The sequence below is a fragment of the Melanotaenia boesemani genome, chromosome 17 (genome assembly GCF_017639745.1).
Source record: "Melanotaenia boesemani isolate fMelBoe1 chromosome 17, fMelBoe1.pri, whole genome shotgun sequence".
Taxonomy (NCBI): domain Eukaryota; kingdom Metazoa; phylum Chordata; class Actinopteri; order Atheriniformes; family Melanotaeniidae; genus Melanotaenia; species Melanotaenia boesemani.
In genome coordinates, this window is record NC_055698.1 from 29,303,861 (window position 1) to 29,326,875 (window position 23,015).

The 23,015-nt window shown below is 37.0% G+C and overlaps 2 protein-coding genes across 3 annotated transcripts in view; both read right to left on the reverse strand.

Moving 5' to 3' along the window:
* Positions 1–2,881: 2,881 nt before the first annotated feature.
* Positions 2,882–21,248, reverse strand: LOC121656616 (major histocompatibility complex class I-related gene protein-like). Of its 2 annotated transcripts, none has more exons than XM_042011708.1 (8): positions 21,070–21,248; positions 20,732–20,992; positions 11,204–11,482; positions 7,229–7,513; positions 5,866–5,964; positions 5,616–5,633; positions 5,401–5,447; positions 2,882–3,621 (listed from the first exon to the last, which is right to left on the reverse strand). In XM_042011708.1, exons 1-8 carry the CDS (start codon positions 21,125–21,127, stop codon positions 3,586–3,588), a joined length of 1,083 nt encoding a protein of 360 aa, XP_041867642.1. In that variant the 5' UTR covers positions 21,128–21,248; the 3' UTR covers positions 2,882–3,585. The 2 variants fall into 2 exon arrangements, with proteins under 2 accessions (XP_041867642.1, XP_041867641.1); XM_042011707.1 differs by having other exon boundaries at positions 5,866–5,973; positions 21,070–21,247.
* Positions 2,882–23,015, reverse strand: part of LOC121656615 (H-2 class I histocompatibility antigen, Q9 alpha chain-like) — a 73,918-nt gene continuing 53,784 nt past the window's right edge. Inside the window, exon 9 of the transcript XR_006013428.1 lies at positions 2,882–3,004. The gene's annotated coding sequence lies outside the window, so the exon portion shown is untranslated. The remainder of the gene's footprint in view (positions 3,005–23,015) is intronic.

The window sequence follows — 23,015 nt, forward strand, 5'->3', positions numbered from 1 at the left end:
TCTGACGTCTACATATTTTATTCTGTTTTATTACATTGAGCTGAAAGTCAGTCCCTCCTTCACACCAGCTTACAGAGTTCAGAGAAACACACAGTTCAGTTTCAATAGCAGGTAAAAACATGGAAAACAGATCTAGCTGAGCAAATAAAAACTATTGTATTTATAACACCCTACACAACAACCTAACTTGTATAAAGAGACGAAATAGTAGCAAAAACATAATGATTTAAATTTAACTTAAAACAAACACAATGTGGACAATAAACAACAGGCTCGACTACTTTAGTCTGAGTTAGTTAAATAACCTTTTACTCCAAAGTGTTTTTAAGCTTGTATTTCAGGTAGATCAGAGCTCAGAAAGAAGAAAATATTACCTCTGTGTAGAACCAGATCCTTTGCTTACTAAATCAGTGAAAACTGCTGCTTCAAGCATTTTTCTGTTCACTACAACATAATGATCCTACTGAGCAGGTCCTCCTACTTTATGCTGATCTCAGTCTGTAAAATCATCACAATAAATAATTCTGCTCAGATACACAGGAAGTAAATTAAGATCCATTATGATCTACTTCCTGACAGGTAAAATACCTTTAAGAAAAATTTAATAAAGATAAAAGATTTCACATTGTTGTGAAATACCTTTGTGCCCCCTCTCTCTGGCTCCACCCATCATCACACACCTCCACTACTGTGATAAATGCTGAATAAATACTGCATTCCTGCAGCTTTCAAACATTGTACTCATCTTAGATTACTGCTACAATCCTCCTTCTTTCATCACAGAAGACTGGACTTCAATATTGTAATACAGTCATTTATTAATGTATTTATATTTATACATTAAGTGATCTTTACCTGCTGCTGACCTACCTACCTTACCTCTAACTTTGCCTGCAGTGGCTATTAATGTTTGTGTTGTACTGTGATAATACTACACAGTCCACACAGTATTTATGATATATGGGCTGGCACTTTTAATAACCTTTATGTCAGGATGGATGGATGAATAAACCTCAAATTAAGAAAAATATTTCTGTTTTTCTTTTCTTTCTGTTTTTTTTTTAGAAACAATTTATTGATTGGATGGATTTCCAGACACTCACGTCTCTCTGATGACATAAGTTTGTTCCTCTGTATTTTTCTGTTAGTTTAATGTACCACGTGCAGGAGGACGGCTGGATAAACGTGTGTAAAGAGGACATGTCAGAGTTGATCCACCGTTACAGGAAGGGAATGTTCTGAGTTTGACTCTGAACCTAAAACAACCTCAACACTTAAATGTTGTCCTCTGTGTAACTGAAATTATAAATGGTGATTGTTCTTAGCAGTAATGGAACTTGTCGATACTGTAAATCAAACTTCACTTTCTACTAGCGTACATGGGTCTGTGAAGGCTTTCTGTTAGCAAATCAAAATACACCACAACACAGCTCCAATAAAAACTGTTGAACTGACTTTTTATGTCCTGTGATGATAAACCTGAATTATTCATAATGTTTTGGTGTGTTATAAAGTTTTTGAAACAAACTTCTCTGCAGTGATGTTGTATGTTGCTATTAACAAAGAGAATATTATTTTATTATTAAAAGAAAACATTGTTCTTAGAAAGTTTGATGAAACAAGTCATCAGTGTGATCATGGAATCACATTTTCAGTGTGAAATAAATCTATTGATGCACTTAGAGAAACACAGATCAACCTGTTTATTTTTAATTACATTAACCTAATAGAATAACTGCATGAATCATATTTTAACATTTTATAGGCAACAACGCTCAGTCTACTGTTAGGAGAGTAGCTTGACATCACATCATCATTTGGTCAAAATAGGACTGAGGCAATTATGCTATGAGGGTAACTGAGTAGATGTGTTACTGTAACAACTGTGTTTTAGAATAGATAATGTTTTTGTTTTCTTTGCTAATACTACAAAGAACATAACATTTGCATCTCCACTTGTAGCATTAAGATATTTACACAAAATCTTATCTATAACAGTTATTATGACAATAACAAAGTAATGAATAAACCTCAAAAATATAGTTTTTTCAGAAGCACTTTATTGATTTTAAACCGATCACCATGGACCCCAAGTTACAGTATAAATTTGGAACGCTTCACTATGTTTAATAATGTCTAACAACCCCACACACATTGTAATGGTATAAAACAACAGGAAAACATGTTGTAATGAAACCATTGAAGTTATAAAATGCATTTAAATTTCAATCAACATTGTATGCACACATATTATTCAATTAAATTTTAAAATAATAAGAGAAAACTACCTTATAATTAAAATGACCAACAAACAAAAAAGATTTGAGATTATTTACATCAAAACATTTGACATCTTACATGAAACGTTCAACCAAAGACAAACTCATTTTCATTGTTTTATGAATTTTCTGCTTGTAAATCAGAAATGAAAAGATTCTGTTCAGCTACAAGCAAACATGCTGGAACTTTGATTTTTCTTTATTCTCTCGTGTCTTTTGCCTTCGACGACTCACTCCGAGATCTACAACAATCTTGCCAAACTTTGTCCAGCTTTGACTTTCACATAATCAAGAAAAGTGAAATAAAAATTATCATTTAACAAGTGTTGGTGAACTAAACAGACATGCTTCTTACTTACAAAAATGACTTGATGTGGTGGATGTAACCAGGGAGAAAAAACAGTTGGCAGTTGGGATTGTAATTAACGTCCTTAAAAAACAAACATTTTCCATGTTTGTATATTAGTTTTTGAATCAATAAATGAATGATTTCATCTTAAAATGATTTTTTTATGATTAAGCATTTTGATACGATGGAAAGTGGTAATTTACTATATTTTTTAATATTACAGGTATCTGTTTTCTAAACGTTGGTCATCTGCCCTTCTTTCTTAACATCAGTTAAGCTCAAAATCTAAAAATGTTCATAGGATGAACTTTACAACCTGCCATGTTTAATAGAAATTAAACCTCAAACTATTTACTGTCAGGAACAGTGTTGGGACCTGATAATTTCTCTAATTCTTCATTTATTATCACCATTCAATGAATCACAACATTTTAAGCAACCTTGATGATGGACTTAAATAAAGTAGTCCAGCTTAACAGTGTAATCAGTTCCCGCTAACATCAACGTTCCCGAGTGTTTTTATAAAAGCAAATCTGAATTTGGAACTCTGTAAACTTCAGTCCATTCTGTCTGGATCTACAATCATCTTCTATTCTTAACAAACAGTGAGATCCCCTGAAAATTCTGAATAAATTAAATGAATATTTTTAGGTAACTGGTAAAACCAACCTCCATGTTATCTCTGTTTTAGAGCTTGTTTCTGCTAAATGAACCAGCTGAGTGCTGCTTTCTGCCCCCTGGTTGTTAAAACAGCTCTTATGTGATGTAGCACAGAAACTCGTCTATACACAGGGATGAAGAATGAATCTTAGTTAAATAAAGAAAAAATAACCAGAAATTGTTTATGGAGATTAAATCTATGCACATTTGAATATTAAATTTTCATTCAGAATTTTTTCTTGGTCTCATGTTTTCATTTAGAAGCAACAGAATTTCTTCTTGTTGGTACATTCAGCATTAGGCATCCATCATTTTCTTCTTTTCATCGGTCTCCTGTAGAGAAAGTTGAACACAGAAATATTGGACCTGTTATTTTTTTTATACAACACTTTCTGAAGTTCAGGTCTTTCTTTCCTAAAAGGAACCCAGACTATCAACACTTGTTGGCCGTAACATGTAGTTATTGCCCTATTTTACAAAATTTTACTGTTACGGACAAAAAATCCAAACAACTTAAAAAAATCTTATTTACTACGTTTCTGATCTACGGCGGTCGCTATTATTACCTGCACAATGCATTCTGGGAAATAATGTATGAGTGTTGCTATCATGACTAGAATTCCAGGAGATAAAGGCAAATGAAACTTGGTTGTGGCAACATTTTCTTTTTACACCGTAGATCCACAGAAACAATACAGCTAATAAATATAATAATACTTTTTTTTTTTTTACTAAAACTGACTAAAACTAGACTAAAATCTTTTTGAGTTTTCTTTGACTAAAAATATCACATATAGAAATTAATAAAATATGAATAAAACTATTAAGAACTTTCGTCCAACAGACGAAGTCTAAGACTTAAGATCGCTGCTAAAAACCACACTGCTGTTGATGTGGTTAAATGTAATCTACTTGTTTGTAATTTACTGTTTATTTTATATTATATATGGTGTAAAGCACTACTCTATTCTGAAAAAGAAAAATTTGACCCTAAAGCTTAACCGTACAGTCACTGACACAAAGCAGAGATTTTTGCAGCGAACATCTCTGAATGTTATTGACCAGCAGCATTTAAACAAATTTATATTTCTGTCAACTCTCTCATCTTTATCCATCGGATTGTCCCCATCTTTAAATGTGATTTTAATGATTTTTTTCATCATTGTTTTCTCTGTGTCATGGGGTGGTTGACAAAGCCAGGAATTGTTCTGAATTGAACCGTTCAGATTAATTGCTTTCAGCAGCAGGTGGAGAACAAGCTTGTTTGGATCGTCTCCTACACACCTGACACGCATCAGGTAATCAGGAGGCTGGGTATATCCAGCTGCAGGCTGCAGCAGTTCTTTGCCAGATCGTCTTCTCTCCTGCTCAGTCTGAGACTGCTCCTGGAAATCTTCTGTCTGGCCTGCCTGACCTCACCAGCCTACGCCTGCTTCTGCCTGTCCTTCATCTACCTTGTCTGCCTGATCATATCGGTCTACGTCTGCGTCAACCTACCCTTCGTCTGCTCTGCCTGCCACCATTTCCTGGATGGAGACCATTTGTCTGCTACCTGTCAGTTGGTGGTTCACCTCCCTGCCCTAGATCTTGAAAGACTAAAACCACACCGGGCAGTGAAGACCTCCTCCTTGGTTCCACTGTGCCTGCCAGCTGGTTATTTAATTTTTAAGTTTTCATCTTATTTGCATTAACTGTGGTTTTGTCTGCTCCTTGGGTCCTTCATCTTTCCTGCATCATGACACTCTGGCAGTGCACTCGGCCTCACATTGAAAAGACTGAACAAAAAACATTGAGCCAAAATATTTCAATATATCAGCGAGACCACAGCAGCCCTCGTTTATCATTACCCAGAACATACGTAACATTAAAATGGTGCCGTATGAGCAGAATGAATTTATCAAAATGAATAAAAACTAAACAGAGATTTTTAATGTTATGTTTTTACAGGTAAAGCAAATGTTTTATCAAACAAGGTCTATAATTAGTCCTAGAGGAAGTTCCCTTTAAGAAACTAACGTCTTCAATGTCAAACATAAGAAAAAAATTGTCTAAATGTGACTTTACCTTAAACAACATTAACAGTCTTGGAAGATTATAATCTGATGTACTCACTTTGTTAGAGTCTTTATCCATAGAAGGATTGGATGAAGTGTCAGAAGCTACAAACAAAGCAAGTTCATGTTAAAAAGGGTAAAAAAAAATATTGTGTTAAACCATTTTTACAGTTATGTCTGTTTGATTTAGAGAAAAAAAAACAACACAAATAACATAAAAATGTCACAAGAAAGCAGACTGGAAAGAAACATTTAAATATTATAAATACTCACAGTTTGCTTTTTCAAACCCTAAAACAGAAAAAATGCCTCAGTTATTTTCTATTCATAACTTTTTCAAAGGACACAGGAATAAATTCTGCTTTCTGCATCAGTAATATAAAACATTTAAATTATTGGCAATGTAAAAATTTTATAGACCGTTTATCATCAGAGGTACTAGTCATTAAGTAAGTGAAAACAGCATTAGATTATACAGAATTAAAATAGGTTTTATGATGTAAAAACATTTTTTATTTCTTACCATTACTTTGTCTTCTCTTGTACCAGACTCCAACACCAACAACTACAGCCAGGATCAGCAGAACCACAACAACTCCGATAACAACAGCAGTGGGAAAATCTGAAGAATCTGAAACATAAGTATTCACACTGTTAAATCTCTGGATGATTAGTTTATGTTTATCAACACTATTTTAGGTTTGTGAGCATTTGGGGAAAAAATGTCAGGAAAATGATGCTGAGAGGACTTTAGATGAATAATAAATGTGAAGTTAACTTTTAACAGAAACAGTGAAACATCATTGTTTAACTTTGATTTAACATTCTAACTACTGTCCTTCTGAATACTGTTACTATAATATATTACTGTCATCTGGTGGTAAGTTTACCAGTCTGTCTGGAGAGAAACCAGAAAGAATAATCTGTCAACGAACAGTTTATGCTAACGTAGATAATCTTTGTGTTACATGCACTTATGTAAGGGATAATGCCCGACGAGGTGGCCATTATCATAAATTAATGGACTACTCAGAGGTATAAACCGTCCGACGTCCGCAAAGTCCATTAATTTATGATAATGGCCACCTTGTCGGGCATTATCCCACTTATACCATGGTCCATTAAGAAAGAAAAAAATATTAAATAAATTATTGTGTTAATGTTGTTTTCTAACGGTAAAATTGTAAGTTTTTCACAAGTAGAGGCTGAGTGGACTATTTCGTTGTGACGCAGCTTGGTGGGCCGCAGTTATGTTATGTTACACAAACATTTCAGAGGGCGGGTTCAGCTCTTACAGCTTGTGTGTGTCCAGAGGATGATGCGACATTTTATTTCAAACAGTCAAAGTCCACAGATAGTTTCCTACATCGTTCAATAAGCCTGCAGGCTGCTCTGATCCGACGTCTGCTGCCCGGCATCTGAGTTTCTGTTGCCACGGTTACCAACTACCGTTTAGTCAGTGCAATAATTTAACAATAAGTCTATTTGACCGGAACTTCTTTCATAGGTGTCCATTATCACTTTTTAATGGACACCTTCCAGCCAATCAGAATCGAGTATTCACCCAGACCATGGTATAAAAATGACCATTTACCATGGTATAAAAAGGTATAAACATCAATTTCAAATCAGGATCATCTGTCAATGGCTTAGATTTTAATAAAAACAGAGACAATTGTTCTGAAATGGTAAACTAAAGTAAAGAAAAAGGCCTTAACAGAAAAAACAGGAGAAAACACAAGTTACAGCAAAATACAAAATGAAAGAGTAGAGTGTATAGAACTTATACATATCACATGAATATAATCAGATTTTAACAGATTAGTAAGTAGAAAATATATAAATTACATTTTATAAAGACTAATTTTATTATCTTTTATTCTTACCTGTCTTCTCCAGTCTGGTGATGATATCCTCCTTTACACCAGAGAGCTGAAACACACACTCGTACTTCATCCAGTCTTCAGATGTCTCTGATGAAAGTTTCAGGTTAGAAGTCATCTGGAAGGTTCCATTATTGTTGGGGAGGATCTCTCCTTTTTCCACTCCCTCATGAATCTCCTCTCCATCTTTCCTCCAGAACATTTCGGCTCTGTTGGGGTAGAAACCTGTAGCGTGGCATCTGATCATGGAGGAGGAAGGTTTCTGGAGGATGGATACTGAAGGAAGTTCTGGAGAATAAAGAGAGTTTTAGTTCTTTAGCATAATAAACTTATACTTATAAAGTAAACTTTATATTTGTGCTGGAAAACGATTAAAATTTTTAATCGCGATTAATCGCATTGTTACACGCAAAATGTCTCTTTCCTTTAAAAGAAGGCCTACAGCTATATAAAGAAAATGCAGTAAATTTTGGTTTACAAACACTACATCTGGGGCCTCCAACCTGCGACTCTGGAGCTGCAAGTCTCTCTCTGGACCTTCCACAATGCCTCTAAATAAGTGGCTAAAATATTTTTTTAAATCTATCTTTCTTGTCATTAGGTTGGAACCATGGACTTTTTTTTCCTTTTACATAATTTTCCACAAATATCTACATCCCTTAGAAGAAAGTCTGTCTAATCTCTTTTTATAAAGGTTTTATGTTTTTCTTTATTTTAAAACCTAAAAATGGAAATTAAAATGTGGTTCTTCAAAAATAACAAATATCCTTTGGTGGCTCTTCATTAAAATTTATATTAAGTTTCCTTTTTGAAAAGTCTGGTAACATTTGCGTCTCTAAAGTAGTTTTATTTAGCTGGCTGAGGGAAAAATGGCTCTTTGGATTGGAAAGGCTGCAGACCCCTGCACTAAACACATAAACAGGTTTAGCAGCAATTTTCAGATAAAATATTTCTTCATATATATTTATAAAATCAAATATTTATGAGAAAGAAAGATGAAATGTTCAGGATTTACTAACTAAAAGGTAAAAAGTCAGCAGGATGAATTTAAAGCTGTGAAGCTGCTTCCTTCTAAACACAGAAGGAACAATATGTGATGAATATCAGCATCAGGTGAACAGACAGAAAGCAGGATTAGAATCGCACAGCTTCTAGATGGTGAGGAGAGAGAAATATTCACAATATGCACAATAACTTCCATCCATGCACCTTCACTGCTTCATTATCCACATTTCTGGCCTATAAATTCTCTAACCTTTCATTCTTAGCTTGACTCCTAAGCTGCACCTGCAGCCTCTGCTACCGGGAGTTAAGGGGTTAACAGCTCATTTCCGGGTGTAACGTCATGTCTGTAGATGTAACTATAAACATGTGTGGTATCCACAGAAAGTCCAGAATCTCAGCTACCAGCTCGGTAAAACCATTTCTATCACCAACAAACACAGTTAAGACAACAAACAATTCAAATACCACGTACACAAAGTCCAAAAAACATGTAAACACAGATGATGTTTCCCCATGAACACGAACAAATGACTCCTCTACTGAAAGCTCACATCTCACAGATTCCACAGCTGGAAGTTTCATCTCACTATGACCAAGATTCACCGAACCAGAGGCAGAAGAAGACCCGATTTATGCTGCACGTTTGTAAATGTCAGAAAGTATGTCTTGCCTTTGCTGCCTTGCATAAATTAAAGCCGTATTTATTAAAAAAAAATAAAAATGAAATAATAAAAATAATAAAAAAATATTTAAAAAGTTTCTCGTTGTCTTTTGGGAGCAGTTTACCGTCCAAAAATCACGATGTTCTGCCATCTGCATGGGTTTTGACAAAAAGAAACGTCGGTTCTTCTTCTTTCTTAAGTTCCATACAGAAAAAGTCTCTTCATTTTAATAAACCCTCTCTCTCCTGATTATATCAGACGCACCGCTGCAGCAGGGAAGAGAGACATGGACGCCATGTTTCTGTCATCAAAACCAGCGGCCAGCAAAAAAAAAAAACAACAAAAAACCCTTACCGAGCGATTAAAAAAAATTGACGGCGTTAATTAATCATTGCCTTAATGCGCGATTAACACGTTAACGTGCCCAGCACTACTTTATATATATATATATATAATTTTTGTTTTTTAATTAAAGTGTAAAATCAAGTTTTTAAATCAAGTGAAGAAATTAAGGTGAAGAAATAAGGAAAAGGGCAGATGAAGAGTTGTGAGGGAAGTGACTGACAGGTTGGATATACAGTCCCTGACAAAAGTCTTGTCGCTTATCCATTTTGTAGAAACAAAAGCTTATAACCTGACTTTAAATTCATCGATTGGTTTTAGAAATGTCTCATATGAAAGCTAAAACCCTCCCAAATTATGCTCAATATACTAAAATAAATTTGCTTCACTGAAGAAAGATTGATCATTTAATGAACACAGAAAGGTCAGATTTTGGCAAGACAAAAGTCTTGTCGCCTTGTCATATGATGCACCCAATCCTAGATTACAGCCTCACCTGTGATCAGTTACTGATCAATCACTTAGTGGGTGTGTATAAAAAGAACCCCAGCACACCAGACCTTCACATCAACTGCAACTTGACCTCTGACAACATGCCTAAGATCCACCCTGAGACCAAAGCGTTAATTATCAAGAGGCTGAAGACCAGATCCACTGCTGAGGTGGCTGACACCTTCAATGTGTCTCAGCGTCAAGTACAAAGAATAAGAAAAAGATATGAAAAGACTGGAGATGTTTTTGACAAGCCCAGGTCCGGCAGACCCCGCAAGACAACTGCTCGGGAGGACCGTTTGTTGCTTCGAAAATCCAAGGCCAGCCCCTTTTCCACTGCAGCAGAGCTCCACCAGGCCTGGTCACCTCAAGTTCCTGTGTCAACCAGAACAGTTTGTAGAATCCTGTCTCGAAATGGCCTCCATGGTCGAATCAGTGCACAGAAACCAGCTCTAAACAAAAGGCAATTAAAAAACCGTGTGGCATTTGCCAAGGCCCACAGCCTGCTAAAAGGATGGACACTGGAAAAGTGGCAGAAGGTGGATTTCTCAGATGAATCCTCGGTTGAATTACATCACAGCCGCCGCAAATATTGCAGGAGACCTACTGGAGCCCACATGGATCCAAGATTCACCCAGAAAACAGTTAAGTTTGGTGGCGGAAAAATCATGGTCTGGGGTTACATCCAGTATGGGGGTGTGCGAGACATTTGCAGGGTGGAAGGCAATATCAATAGCCTAAAATATCAAGAAGTATTAGCTACCTCTTACATTCCCAACCATAAACGGGGTCAAATTTTGCAGCAGGATGGTGCTCCATCACATACTTCTATCTCTACATCAAAGTTCCTCAAGGCGAAGAAGATCAAGGTGCTCCAGGACTGGCCAGCCCAGTCACCAGACATGAACATCATTGAGCATGTCTGGGGTAGAATGAAAGAGGAAGCATGGAAGGCAAAACCAAAGAATCTTGATGAACTCTGGGAGGCATGTAAGACTGCTTTTTTTGCTATTCCTGATGACTTCATCAACAAATTGTATGAATCATTGTCGAACCGCATGGATGCAGTCCTTCAAGCTCATGGAAGTCATACAAGATACTGAATATGGATCTCACAGCACTACTACTTAATTCACTGATGTTATGCAACATATTTTTGTATTTGAAGTAAATTATTTGTTCAATTTTCTGTAGGCGACAAGACTTTTGTCTTGCCAAAATCTGACCTTTCTGTGTTCATTAAATGATCAATCTTTCTTCAGTGAAGCAAATTTATTTTAGTATATTGAGCATAATTTGGGAGGGTTTTAGCTTTCATATGAGACATTTCTAAAACCAATCGATGAATTTAAAGTCAGGTTATAAGCTTTTGTTTCTACAAAATGGATAAGCGACAAGACTTTTGTCAGGGACTGTAGAAGATATAGAAGAGGCACATGAACAGGTCATTAGACTAAAGCAGAAGATGTGATTTTACCTGTTCGAAGTAGTGAAGTCTTCCCGTAGTTCACATACTTCTTCAGCCAGTCTGGACATTGCACGGTTACGTAATCGATCCAACTGGCAGTTCTAGCCCTGTCAGTGTCCCATTTCTGTTTGGTAATGAGACCTTGTGGTTTTGGAGTAATCCATGTTTCTGTCTTTGGGTCAAATGCTATGAAGTCTTCACCATCATAACCATACTGATGAAATCCATTAACCTTTCCAGTCTCATCATCCCACTCACAGCCATACATCCACTGAACAATGTGAACACCTGTAAGAGAAAAAGAGAAGAATAATGCAGAAAACCAGTGTAGAATTCAACACAGTCACTTATTCATTTCATTACTTATTTTTTCAGACAGAAAGGTGATTGAGATAAAAGAGCTCATGTTACAGGAAGTTCAGGTCAAAGTCGCCCTTATAACCTGATTCAGTCCTTTATCAGAGAAACACTGCAGCCACACAAACAGTTTAAAAACAACTGAAGGTGAGATCGACTTAATGTGATCTCCAGGAACACACAGACACACGCCAATCCTGGATTTAACATGACATCTTCTAAATACTAAATGCTTGTAGGTGATGACTGAAAGTTTCTGTTTCTTTCAGAGGAGGCTTTTCCAGAACCTTCTGTTCATTCCCACCATCCCTTCACTAAGAGATGCTGTAGGAATCCACACACACTCATACTTCATCACAGAGTGGGAGTGTGTGTGATTCAAACTGAGCATTAACTGGCTTGTTATTCTGGTAGCTGCACCCCTGTTGTGAATCGTCCACTATTGAAGGAATCAGCTGTTTGGTGGTGATGAAAGTGTGAATTCTCATCCTCTATATAGCTGATCACAAGCTCAGTACATGATATTTCACATGTTCTTGTTGGTTCTCTTTTTATTTTTAGATTCCTGATGAGAATAATGGCTCAGACGTCTCAACCATGAAGTGACTCGTTTGTTCCTCTGCCTGAACTTCAGGGTTTTAATCATTAATAAAATGTTCACCAGAACCAAATTTTTAACTGGTTCTTTAGGGAAGATGTTAGGAAATTATTTTAATTCAGCTGAACTTTAAAATATTTGCAGATAAGAAATATGTCTCTAAAAACTGTTTTGACATATTTATTTTGTTTTCAGCGTTAACATGAATTCACAAGTATCCTAAATATCACTTTATTATAACAGCAGCAGTCCACGTCTGTCAAGGTGGACAGTACAACTAAAAAAAAAAAAATTCAGGTGTGCACAGATTTGTGTTATATTTCATGTCAGTGCTGAGTATTGGCATTAACAGACATTTGGTCTAGTTTTACTTTTCTTCAGCTGCTGAATGATGTTTTTACTGTTTTCTGTCTTCAAGGATCATGTCTTACATCTTTATGTCTTACATCTCCTGCTGGTCCTACAGCAGAATCAAACTTTATCCTGTAAACATCTACTTAAGTTTACATCAGTAGAAACTAAAAATCATGTTTCTTTCTCGGTTTGTGTGTCAATGAACTGACTGGGGAGAAAATATATATTTTTATTAATTCTGAATAACAGGACATAAATTATGATTTTCCCAGCTTTACTAAACATCTATCAGCTACATTCAGTCCACTGTTAGTTTTCATTTGTTTGTCTGACAGCAGAGAGAAAAATAATTAAATGTTCTATAATCTAAAAATACAATGAAGCTAAAACATGAAGAAATGTTAGTTTTATAAGAAATAACAGCTTGTACTGTCTATGTTTGGGTTTGACCTTAGCTTGTTCGTATAAAGAACTCTAATATAATTATATCAGTCAATTTACATTGATGATTGTTATTGACATTTATGTTTAATTTTCTATGAAGCTCTGAGTTATTAACTCAAACGTTTTCTGCATTGTGTAGTTTTAACATGTAATCTGATGATCTGTTAAATCTGAGCTAATTTATCCTGAATAAGAAGCTTCTGTTGTATTTAGTTCGTCAGGTTAATGAAAACATCCTGATAAGAACCATCAGAGGGTCTTTGTCTCGTTTATAGACCTGATCTGCAGCTGAACTTTATCTACCAGCTGTGTGTTGAACCGTCGTTATAAAAACTGCTGCCAGGCTTCTACAATGAAGTTATTATAAAACAGTCAGCAGATTTATTCAGATTTAACCAGAAGGAATCAGAGTTAATAACATGTCTGATCCACTTTTAATCCTGGAAACCAGTTCCTGACTTAGTCTGATCTAATCTGGGTGCTCCTGCCCATTAAAAGGCTGATGGTGGAAGCTGCCATGCAAGGCGCTCAACCACAACCCATCAGGAGCAATTAGGGGTTTGGTGTCTTGCTCCGGGACACCTCGACATGAGCTCTGCGGCTGGGATTGAACCCACAACCCTTGGGCTATGGGACAACCACTCTACCCACTGAGCCATGCCACCCCTATTTGCTTCATCAATCAGTTATTTAGTGTATAATTTATATAAACTGAAAAACATTAAAACCAAACAGCAAAAACCATAAAATGTTACATCTCAGAAATAGAAACTAGAAAATGTTTCACGTTTACTGATTAAACAGCTGAAATGATCGTCTGATGGAGAATATTGGTTGAAATGTTGAATTTGTATAAATTCTCTGCTGATCATTAACTTCACGACATAAATGAGTGATTTCTGCTTTTTATGACTCAGACATGTTATAGGGAAGTAAAGTAAATCTGAACCTGTCGTCCAGCTGCATATTTAATACAGATCAATAACTCTGATCAGCAGAGTTGATGTGGCCTGTAGTTTGGAGTTAAATGTGTGTGAAAAGAAACACTTTTTAAAAAGTGTTTGGATTTATTGGATATTTTACTGCTGGGCTTTACTGAAGCAAAGATTTAAAGACGTGTTTTTAGACTTTTTGTTCATGTTTGGTGTTCTGGGATCAGACTGGTAGAATCAGCCGTGGCAGCAGACCAGCAGCAGGACCGAACCTCAGCCTCCATGTTTGTAACCACACGCAGCATCACGCATGTTTCCTGTCTGAGGAAATCTGACCCAGTAAATAACTGTTTGGTGCTAATTGAGCCACACTGAAAATGACTGTATATAATGTTGACTTGGAAAGTTTTGCTATATTTAGGGTCTGAGTGGTTTTACAGGAGAAAATTCCTCTTCTGGTTCCCTGTTCTGAGTTTTCTCCTCTGACTGATGTTTACTGCACATCAGACATGAAGGACTCGTCATTGTTGACACAACTCCACTTAAAAAAGCCTGAAATGTCCCTTTAACGTTAAGGCATCAGGAGCATTCTGTCACTGAGACTTAGTTACCCAGTTCCTACAAACTCTGCTCCATCTGTACCCTCACATGGAGGCTCCACCACATTTAAGTCTCGTTTCTAAACTAAAAACCTTCCAGAGAAAGTTTTATTAAGTCCTCAGAGTTTACATTGATGGATTAACAGAAACTCCTCCCACCTGTTTAGTATCTAAAAAGCTTTACACGATTACAAATATGAATCCAACCTGGTTATTTCACAAAGTTCTGCTTCAGTGATGAAAAACCAGAAGATGTTTGTGAAAACGTAGAAAAAGATGCTGACTGCAGCTCATGTTTAAAGCCAGAACGATTAAAGGCTCAACATTTACATTCAAATAACATTAGAAATAATTAAATACATTTTTATGAGAAGCAGAAAAAGCTGATTAAACTAAATTTGTCAAACCAAGCTGCTTTCAGGTGGAGATTACAGCAAACGTCGACTCCAACAAGAAATGAACTAAAACAAATTTTAAATAGAAACTAGAAGATTTTTTAGAGTAAATTTCTATCAGCATTTTTAAAAAGTTCTTCTTAAAGGTTCTAATTATTATGAATCCTGTTATTATTCCTACTGATGATGTAATTAGAATAAAGAAGAATAGAAACGTGATGAAATGATGGAAAGTGAAGATGATCTATGGTGACAGTAGAACTGAGGAGTCCATCTTTCAGTAGAGAACAGACGGCGTCGCGCTGCTTGTAGCTGATGACTGGAAGCTTCTGTTTCTGTCTGAGGAGCTTCTTCTAGAACGTTCCACACATTCCCACCATCCCTTCACTAAGAGATGCTGTGTGAATCCACACACACTCACACTTCATCACAGAGTGGGAGTGTGTGGGCTGGAACTCAAACTGGACTTTCTGTGAGCAAACGCTAACTAGCTGGTTAGCGTGCTAGTTAGCTGCATCCTTGTTGTGTATCAGCTGTTGTGTATGGAGGGAGTCAGCTGTTTGGTAGGGACGAAAGCTTCATGGTGGATTTTCATCCTCTACATAGTTTATCACAAACTCAACACATGATGCACCAAAAGTAGAGTTCTTGCTCGTTATTGTGTTTTTATTTAGATTCCTGATGAGCGTGAAGCTCCGCAGACGTTTCAGCCGTGAAGCGACTCGTCTCTTTCTCTGTCTGAGCTGCAGGATTTTAACCACTAATAATAAAACGCTGAGCAGAACCAGACTTCTACCTGCTTCAGTCTAACCAGCGAACAGTGAACATGTTCTGATGGTAAATATGGATCAGCAGCCGCTGGGGGGCGACGAGCTGGAGGTTAATCTAGTAACCAGGAGGTTGGGGGTCAGGAAGTGTTTTCGTAGCAGGTGGTGTTTTCAGACCTGAGAGTAAAAACCTGATCTAGTGGATCGTTATGTAATTGTTAAAAAGGGGAAAATAAGTTTCTTTACTTCTAGCTGCTCCTTTTCAGACACGTTGCCTCGTCCCTTTTATTTTGTTTTGTACACGTCTGTTTTAGGTTGTTTGAAATAAACTAATAAAAGAAAAAAAGAACATGTAAGGAAACGTTTCATTGCAGCTCGACTCTAAAATATTTACACGTGTGTAAAAACTTGTTTATTTGGACGTATTTAATGTGTTTCTCTGGGTTAATATGAGTTCACAGGTCGTGTCCTGAATATCACTTTATAATTCCAGCTGCAGTCCACGTCTGTGAAGGTGGACGTAGGAAGAGAAAAAAGTTCAGGTGTGCACAGGTGTGTGTGAAGTTTAGTCCGTGTGGTGGAGAGATTTCATGACAACGTCGTCTCAACAGAACAACTTGTTCTCTCCATCCGCTCAGATGTGGTGTGTTTTTATCCTGCTGGAGTTTCTGATGGTGCGTATGAATATTCAGCCTTTAATCATGAAGCAACGCTGCTTTCAGCAGATTAAAAAGCATCAGCAGCGTCTGCTCCTGTTCACTGCTGAGTCTCCTACATAGTGGAGAGGAAAGCAGAAAACAATCCAAACACAAGCAGACGGATCAGAAACAAGACGCTCCGCTGAAGATCTGCTTCCTGGATCTGAGTCATGTGCTTCTCCTGACTGACCCCCCCTTTAGGAAACCAGCAGCAGGTCCTGAGTCTGTTAATTCCAACAGAAGACGTGAACATGAACACAGATTCTGATCCATTCTTTTGTTTCAGTCTCTGAAAGAAACATTGGAGCCATTTTAAAGGAGCCACACATCCTCTGAACATTATAACACTGAACTGGGATTTTCCAAACCAACCAATCAGGAGAAAATTCACTTCATCCAAGATCTGTCTGTCTTAGCAGAACTCTGAGATCCGACACTAAAACCTCTTAGAAAAGCTCAAACATACCACACAAATGTAATCTGGATACATCTAAATTTAGAGGTTACTCATCATCCTACTTCTCTCCACTAATAAAATCATACAAAACTCATCCAGATGTACTTTTATCCATCCATGCAACTTTTATAAAACTTCAACTTCTCCCACTTAGTCGACTCTTTACTGTTTTGTATGTTAGTGCTGCTTGAAGTGAGTAATCTAGTCGGCATGGAGGCTCTTTGCTGTAGAGAACGGCATCCTGACGTCGGCTAAAGTAAAAAACTCACAACATTGTGTGTTTTACACACAGCAGAGTTCCAGTACATGAAGTAGTAATACTAACGGAGGCAGACCAGGGGAGAATATTACCGTTTTAAATGTAATCATCTATCAGCTAAACACAAATAAATGTTTAAATTCACCAACTAACCAAGTAAATGATGATTTTTGTCTGAACTCTACCGTCCTCCATCATATTTTAGCAGAATGTGTCTGAAACTAAAGTCCTGCTTTGAGACAAACATCATGGAGGCGTTTCTGTTAACAAGTTAAAAACATTAAAATGAAAAACAATCTCTTCGTCTGAGATGAACTAATAAAAACCTGAAGCACCTACAAGCTCGTCACTATCATTTATTTATGATTATTCCTTGATATTAGCCTGATATGTGGCTAGCTTCAGTTAGCTTCCCATCAGCTCCAGACAGGCTGAACAGAGTCAGATCTGCCCTCTGGTCTGTTAACTGTCCCGGCTTCACTTCTACTAAACCAGATCTAACGTCACATTAACGGAGACGAAGCGTGGACGCAGATAACGGAGCAGACTCTTCTACCAGCGCGTCTCTTCCAGATCAGACCTGTAGACATCCAGAGCGACTAAACCCCACAGAGACACGGCAACCTGCAGCAGGAGCAGACGGAAGCTGCTGGAACTGGTTATGTTGCACGTTACCAGACGACTGGGACTCCAACCAGCAGCTGGAGTTAACTGGTCTCTGATCCACAGTGGGAGCTACAGAACGGGACCAGAGGAAAACTGACGTCTTTATTCAGGCAGGAAGCATCTTTGTGCTTGTTTGTGTTCATTTTAGAGAAGCACTAAACTGGAAAAAGCTGACATATTCTCAGTTTTTCAGATTTATACGGCAATATTTAAAAAATGAAGGAATTTTCCCAACATTAAGTAAATGGGTTTAATTGGAAATAATCAACTATTCTACAATGATTGGAGTCATTTTATAGAGGAATCCATCTGCATTAAAATAAAAATAATCTTCTTACTTAAACGTTAACTCTATAAAATGAGTTTGAAGGTGACAAACAGCTGAGATGAAGCTGCTCTGAGCCTCTTCCTGAAGCAGCGTCATCACTGCTGCCTCCTCACAGAGAGGATCTTACAACGCTCCTCTCTCAGCAGCGTCAAGGCAGCAGGACGCAGAAAAACCTTAAAAGCTGAAGCTTCTGCAGCCTTCCTCACGTCATCTGCGCTCTGCTCAGGAAGTCAGCTGACAGCTGGGCTCCTCTCCGTCTGAGAGAAATGAGTCCGATCTAACGGACGTCTCCACGCCGGCTCGTACCAAGAAACCGACTCACCTCTCCAGTCAGCTGCGTCTCTTTCTACAAGCACATTTTCCTTTTTCAGCCTCCGTCTGCTGTTTCTCGCTCACGTCGCTGCGCATGCAGACGCTGCACGTCACTCTGCTGCAACTAACTTCATGTTTTGTAAATAAAGTTTCAAATAAAAAATCCCAGATGATCTAAACGCCCTGAAAAGTGAGTAAATAATGTTTTTACCAGGCAGACGTCTCTTGTAGATCAGTTGTGGTAAATGAGGACAGGTTGAGTTTCCTGTTTGTATCACGCAGATAAAAAAGTTGGAGCAGGATGAGTTTGAGTTTATTTTCTCTTCTTAACATCAAACCTCCGGCCGTGTGATTGTTACACGCGTGTGCACCGCAAACCTGATGCTAAAGTAATATATTGTACATAAACAGCTTATTTAATTCCCTGTTTTCTAAAAGCTCATCGTTCCTGTAAAGACTTTATACATGAGAACAAAGACGTGGACGACTACCCAGAATGCACGGCGCTATGACGTAGTTCTCCGTTCTCTAGAAAGCAGCTGAGTCTAAAACGTTGTTGAACATGTTTTCATGCTGTTGGTGAAGATTTTCAGCCACACTGACACCTGATCAGAGAAAAACTGATGAAATATTTTCTTTTCCTCTTCAGTTCAGACAATAACAAACTGCTGCTGAGCAGCTTTTCAGTCTGAGCTGCTTCAGCCTGCGATCAGTCCTCTTCTTCCTCCATCATCAACTAGAACGTCTCTGCATCTTAATAAACACACACAGCTCAGCTGCTCTGGTTTCACTGCTTTTCTCTTTCTGCTGTCAGACGGCTGAAGCAGCAGGAATGTGATGGTGGATCAGAAACGTTCCCGGATGACCAGACAAACTGGGAATGCTGCACTGAGGAGCTGACATGGTTGTTAAATCACTGGTTTATGATCATGGAGGAGAAAATCAGCATAAATGCAGCTTAATAACAACAGCTGTGTGGTGTGATCACAGAGAGTTAAAGAGAAGCTGCAGCCTGAAACACACCTCACTGGTAACGAGGTTTCTACTTTTATTTCATCTAATCTGGAGAATCTGAAGAAAAAAACTTTGATTTCAGCTGTAAAAATTAAGCTTTAGTGTAGAAATAGTTTCAGTTTAACTGCTGAGTTTCAGTGTTAATTGACACTGAATCTAGTTTTACTTTCCTTCAGCTACAGGATGTTTTTCTTTTTGTGTCTTCAGTAACAAAGACAAGGATCGTGTCTTCATCTCTTACGCCTCCTGCTGGTCCTACAGCAGCATTTCAACTTTATCCTGTAAACATCTACTGAAGTTTACATCAGTAGAAACTAAAAAATCATGTTTCTGTCGCAGTCTGTGTGTTAATTAACAGACTGGGGAGAAAATTTCATTCAGAATAACAGGAATTATGAATTTTCTGCTTCACTAAACATTTATCAGCTACAATAAAATCACTGTTTTCATTTGTTTGTCTGACAGCAGAGACAGAAAATAACTAAATGAGAGCAGAAACACAGTGGGTATGAACATTAACACAGAGTAGGTGAAGGTGATGATGGAGAGCAGGAGAGAAGTGAAGTTTAACCAGATCAGACGTCTGTCAAACTTCTCATGTTGGTCGTCATCTAGTTTTTATATTTATGAACTAAAAAGAACAAAAACATTTGGACTTTTTTCTCCACTGATCAGGTGTTGATGTTTGGTTGGAGATCTTTACTAACAAGCATTAAAACATTAAACTGTGTTTTCAGATTTAACTGGTCGACTGTGGATGAAGTCAGTAACTTAAAGAACAGAAACATTTTCTAATGGTTATCTAATGTCAGCAATGAGGTGTAAGATATCAGAGATGGAACCAGAATTATTTTAAATCTCATGTTTTATTGAGAGCTGGTGCTGAATTATCTCTGATAAAAAGATGTTATAACAGGATGGACAGAGTTGCTTTATAATTACAATAAAATTAACATGTTTAAAATTTAGGCTGAGGGGAAATCTAAAATACAAAAATAGAACTGCTCTTAAAGACAAAATCAATTAAAGATTAAATCTGGTTTTATATAAGATAGACTCATAAAGCTTCCATTCAATTACTTTACCTGTTTCAATTCATTATTATTTTAATTTAAAATCTTTATATAAATGTATTGGTCATAACATGCACACAAATCTAATTACGTTTAAATATGTGGATGTTATTTTTATTTTCATTTTTAATGTATGTTAAATAAAACAGCTGCGATGTTAAACATAAGATTAAATAATAGTTTAAAGTGGACTATGTGTGTGTGCGTGAGTGTGTGTGCACGCGCGTGTTTGTGTAGTTTGATGTTTAACGTCAGAAACATTTCTGACAAACTTCATTACTCACCTCCAGTCTGGTTGAAGCGCTGCTTGACGATGTCAATGTTAGCTTTGAAGTTCTGCTCATCACCAATGGATTTCTGAGTGTTTCTCTCCCAGTACTCTGGACCTTCATTCTTGGCGATCCAGTCCTGTTTGGGAATCTCTTTCTTTATGACGCTGTCATAGTAAGAGAATGGTTGTCCATCAACCATGCCCACAGTCACAAACTCTGGAAAGTTTCTTATTCCTGACGATCCCGTGTAGAAGTACTGCAGCGAATGTGTCGCTGAAACAAGAAAACACCAAAATTATTCATTTAAATTTTTTTCTGTTTTACACTCCAGTTAAAAAAAAAACACTCACCAGTCTTCGTTTCGTGAATTCCCAGAAGGATCACACTCAGGAACAGAAAGATCTTCATTTCGTCTTGTGCCTTCTGCTTCGATAAACCGCAAATAAATGTAAATATAACTTTTACCGTCGATATGTCCTCTCGAGATGAACACTGGTCTTCCACTAACACCGGGTTAACGTCTGACTGAGAGAAAAGTCCGCGAAGCGTCAAATATCAGCCTCCTGTCAGCGAATGGGAATTTAGGAAGAGCGAAGCGTCACTAATATCTGGGTTAAATCTTCCCACAAAGGTTGTTAATGAAACTGAAAGTAGACTGTGATCATCTGGAGTCTTTAGAAAACAGGATTGGATCTATGCCAGTTTGAACAGGTCTCATGCTGTAAATGTTGGTTCATTCATGATTTCTTTAAAGCAATAAATCATCAGTTAGAGTTAAAGACGTTCAGTGGATTTTTTGTTAATAGACTTTATAACAGTCCTGAAATGAAGCAGCAGTCCCGATGAAAAATAATGGATAATGCATCTCGCTTGTACTGATTAAATATGATAAAGTGCTCCCTCCAGCGGTTTAATTCTGTATTACAGCACATATTTATCACCGTGCAGAACTTGCAAACCTCACTGGGTATCGTTTAGGACGTTGAATACACATCTGCACATTTTCCCCACAATAATATATTTTATGACAGATAATTTTATATATCACGGTCATGTATCAGCAGTTTACTTGGCCCAAACTTTTGCCTTCAGGTCAAACAATAAACAAATATCCTGAAGCTGAAGTTAATGTTTATTCCATATCAGTGAATATTTATTGAACATAGTAGATTTTCACCTTGATGATATTGTTTGGACATCTGTGGATTTTTATTTTCTTGTTAAAGTGAGATGTCCTGAGGACATTTCTGAGAGTCAATGAAAGATTAATATCATGAAGTACTGGACTAAGGATCTGAATCTCTTAGTTCTCACTTCAGGTTTAGTTTAAATTTTGATTATAAAACAGTTACAAACTACAAATTTTAATGAAAAATGCAGATATTTGAGTAACTTTGTGTATGCTGACATGTTAGACTACATCTGAATTTCTATGTTCTCCGGTGGTTCTCAGCAAGAATTACCTAAAATCTTAAATTAGTGAGTCATCACTGACAAATTCATGAGTAAAGAGTGTAAAGAGTCATAACAACAAAAACTAAAAGAGTTAGAAGGTCTGTATAAAATTCAGAAATGGTGATATGATCAAATGCAGTAAGATATCACCTGGCACCAACATCACAATATTTTCAGTTCTCTTAAAAAATGTAACTTTCATTGCAATGTTTTTTATTTATTTTATGCCTGTTTTTAACAAATGCCTCCAAAGAAACACTGTTTATCTACAGTGTTAAAGGTGGTATAACTTCAAATAGGGATCGACACACTGGGCTGCTGACCACAGACACAGATTAAACTTGTTCCTGGATTTACATCCTCCTCACTTCAACTTTATATTCTCATATTAGATTTGAAAAGTTTGTGGGTGAGCTTGCACTAAAAACCTTCTCTAACTGAAAGGTAATCATTGTACAAAATCATTAAAAAAAACATCAACATCTGCTGAATGGAATTGTGTCGAATAGAAAATATCCTCCTGCTGTTAAAATCAGAGCTCACAAACTCTGAATTCCTTGAAAATTGGGTGAAAATAAACAAGTCTGCTGAAATGATCTAAGAAGAAAAGTAAAGACATGGCATATCTGCCTCTAAGAGGACCAGGCTATAGCCACATATGTAGCTATAGAACAAGAAGTTTTAAACTTTTTTAAACCTGCTTTTAGAAATCAAAGGTTGCATCTATGATGACGATTATTGTGATGCACTTAAAATAACTTCTGTTAATTTAGCTGTTCTTCTGCCTTGAGTTTGTAGTAAAACTCATGAAAAGAAATCATGGAATCACGTTTCTTGGAGG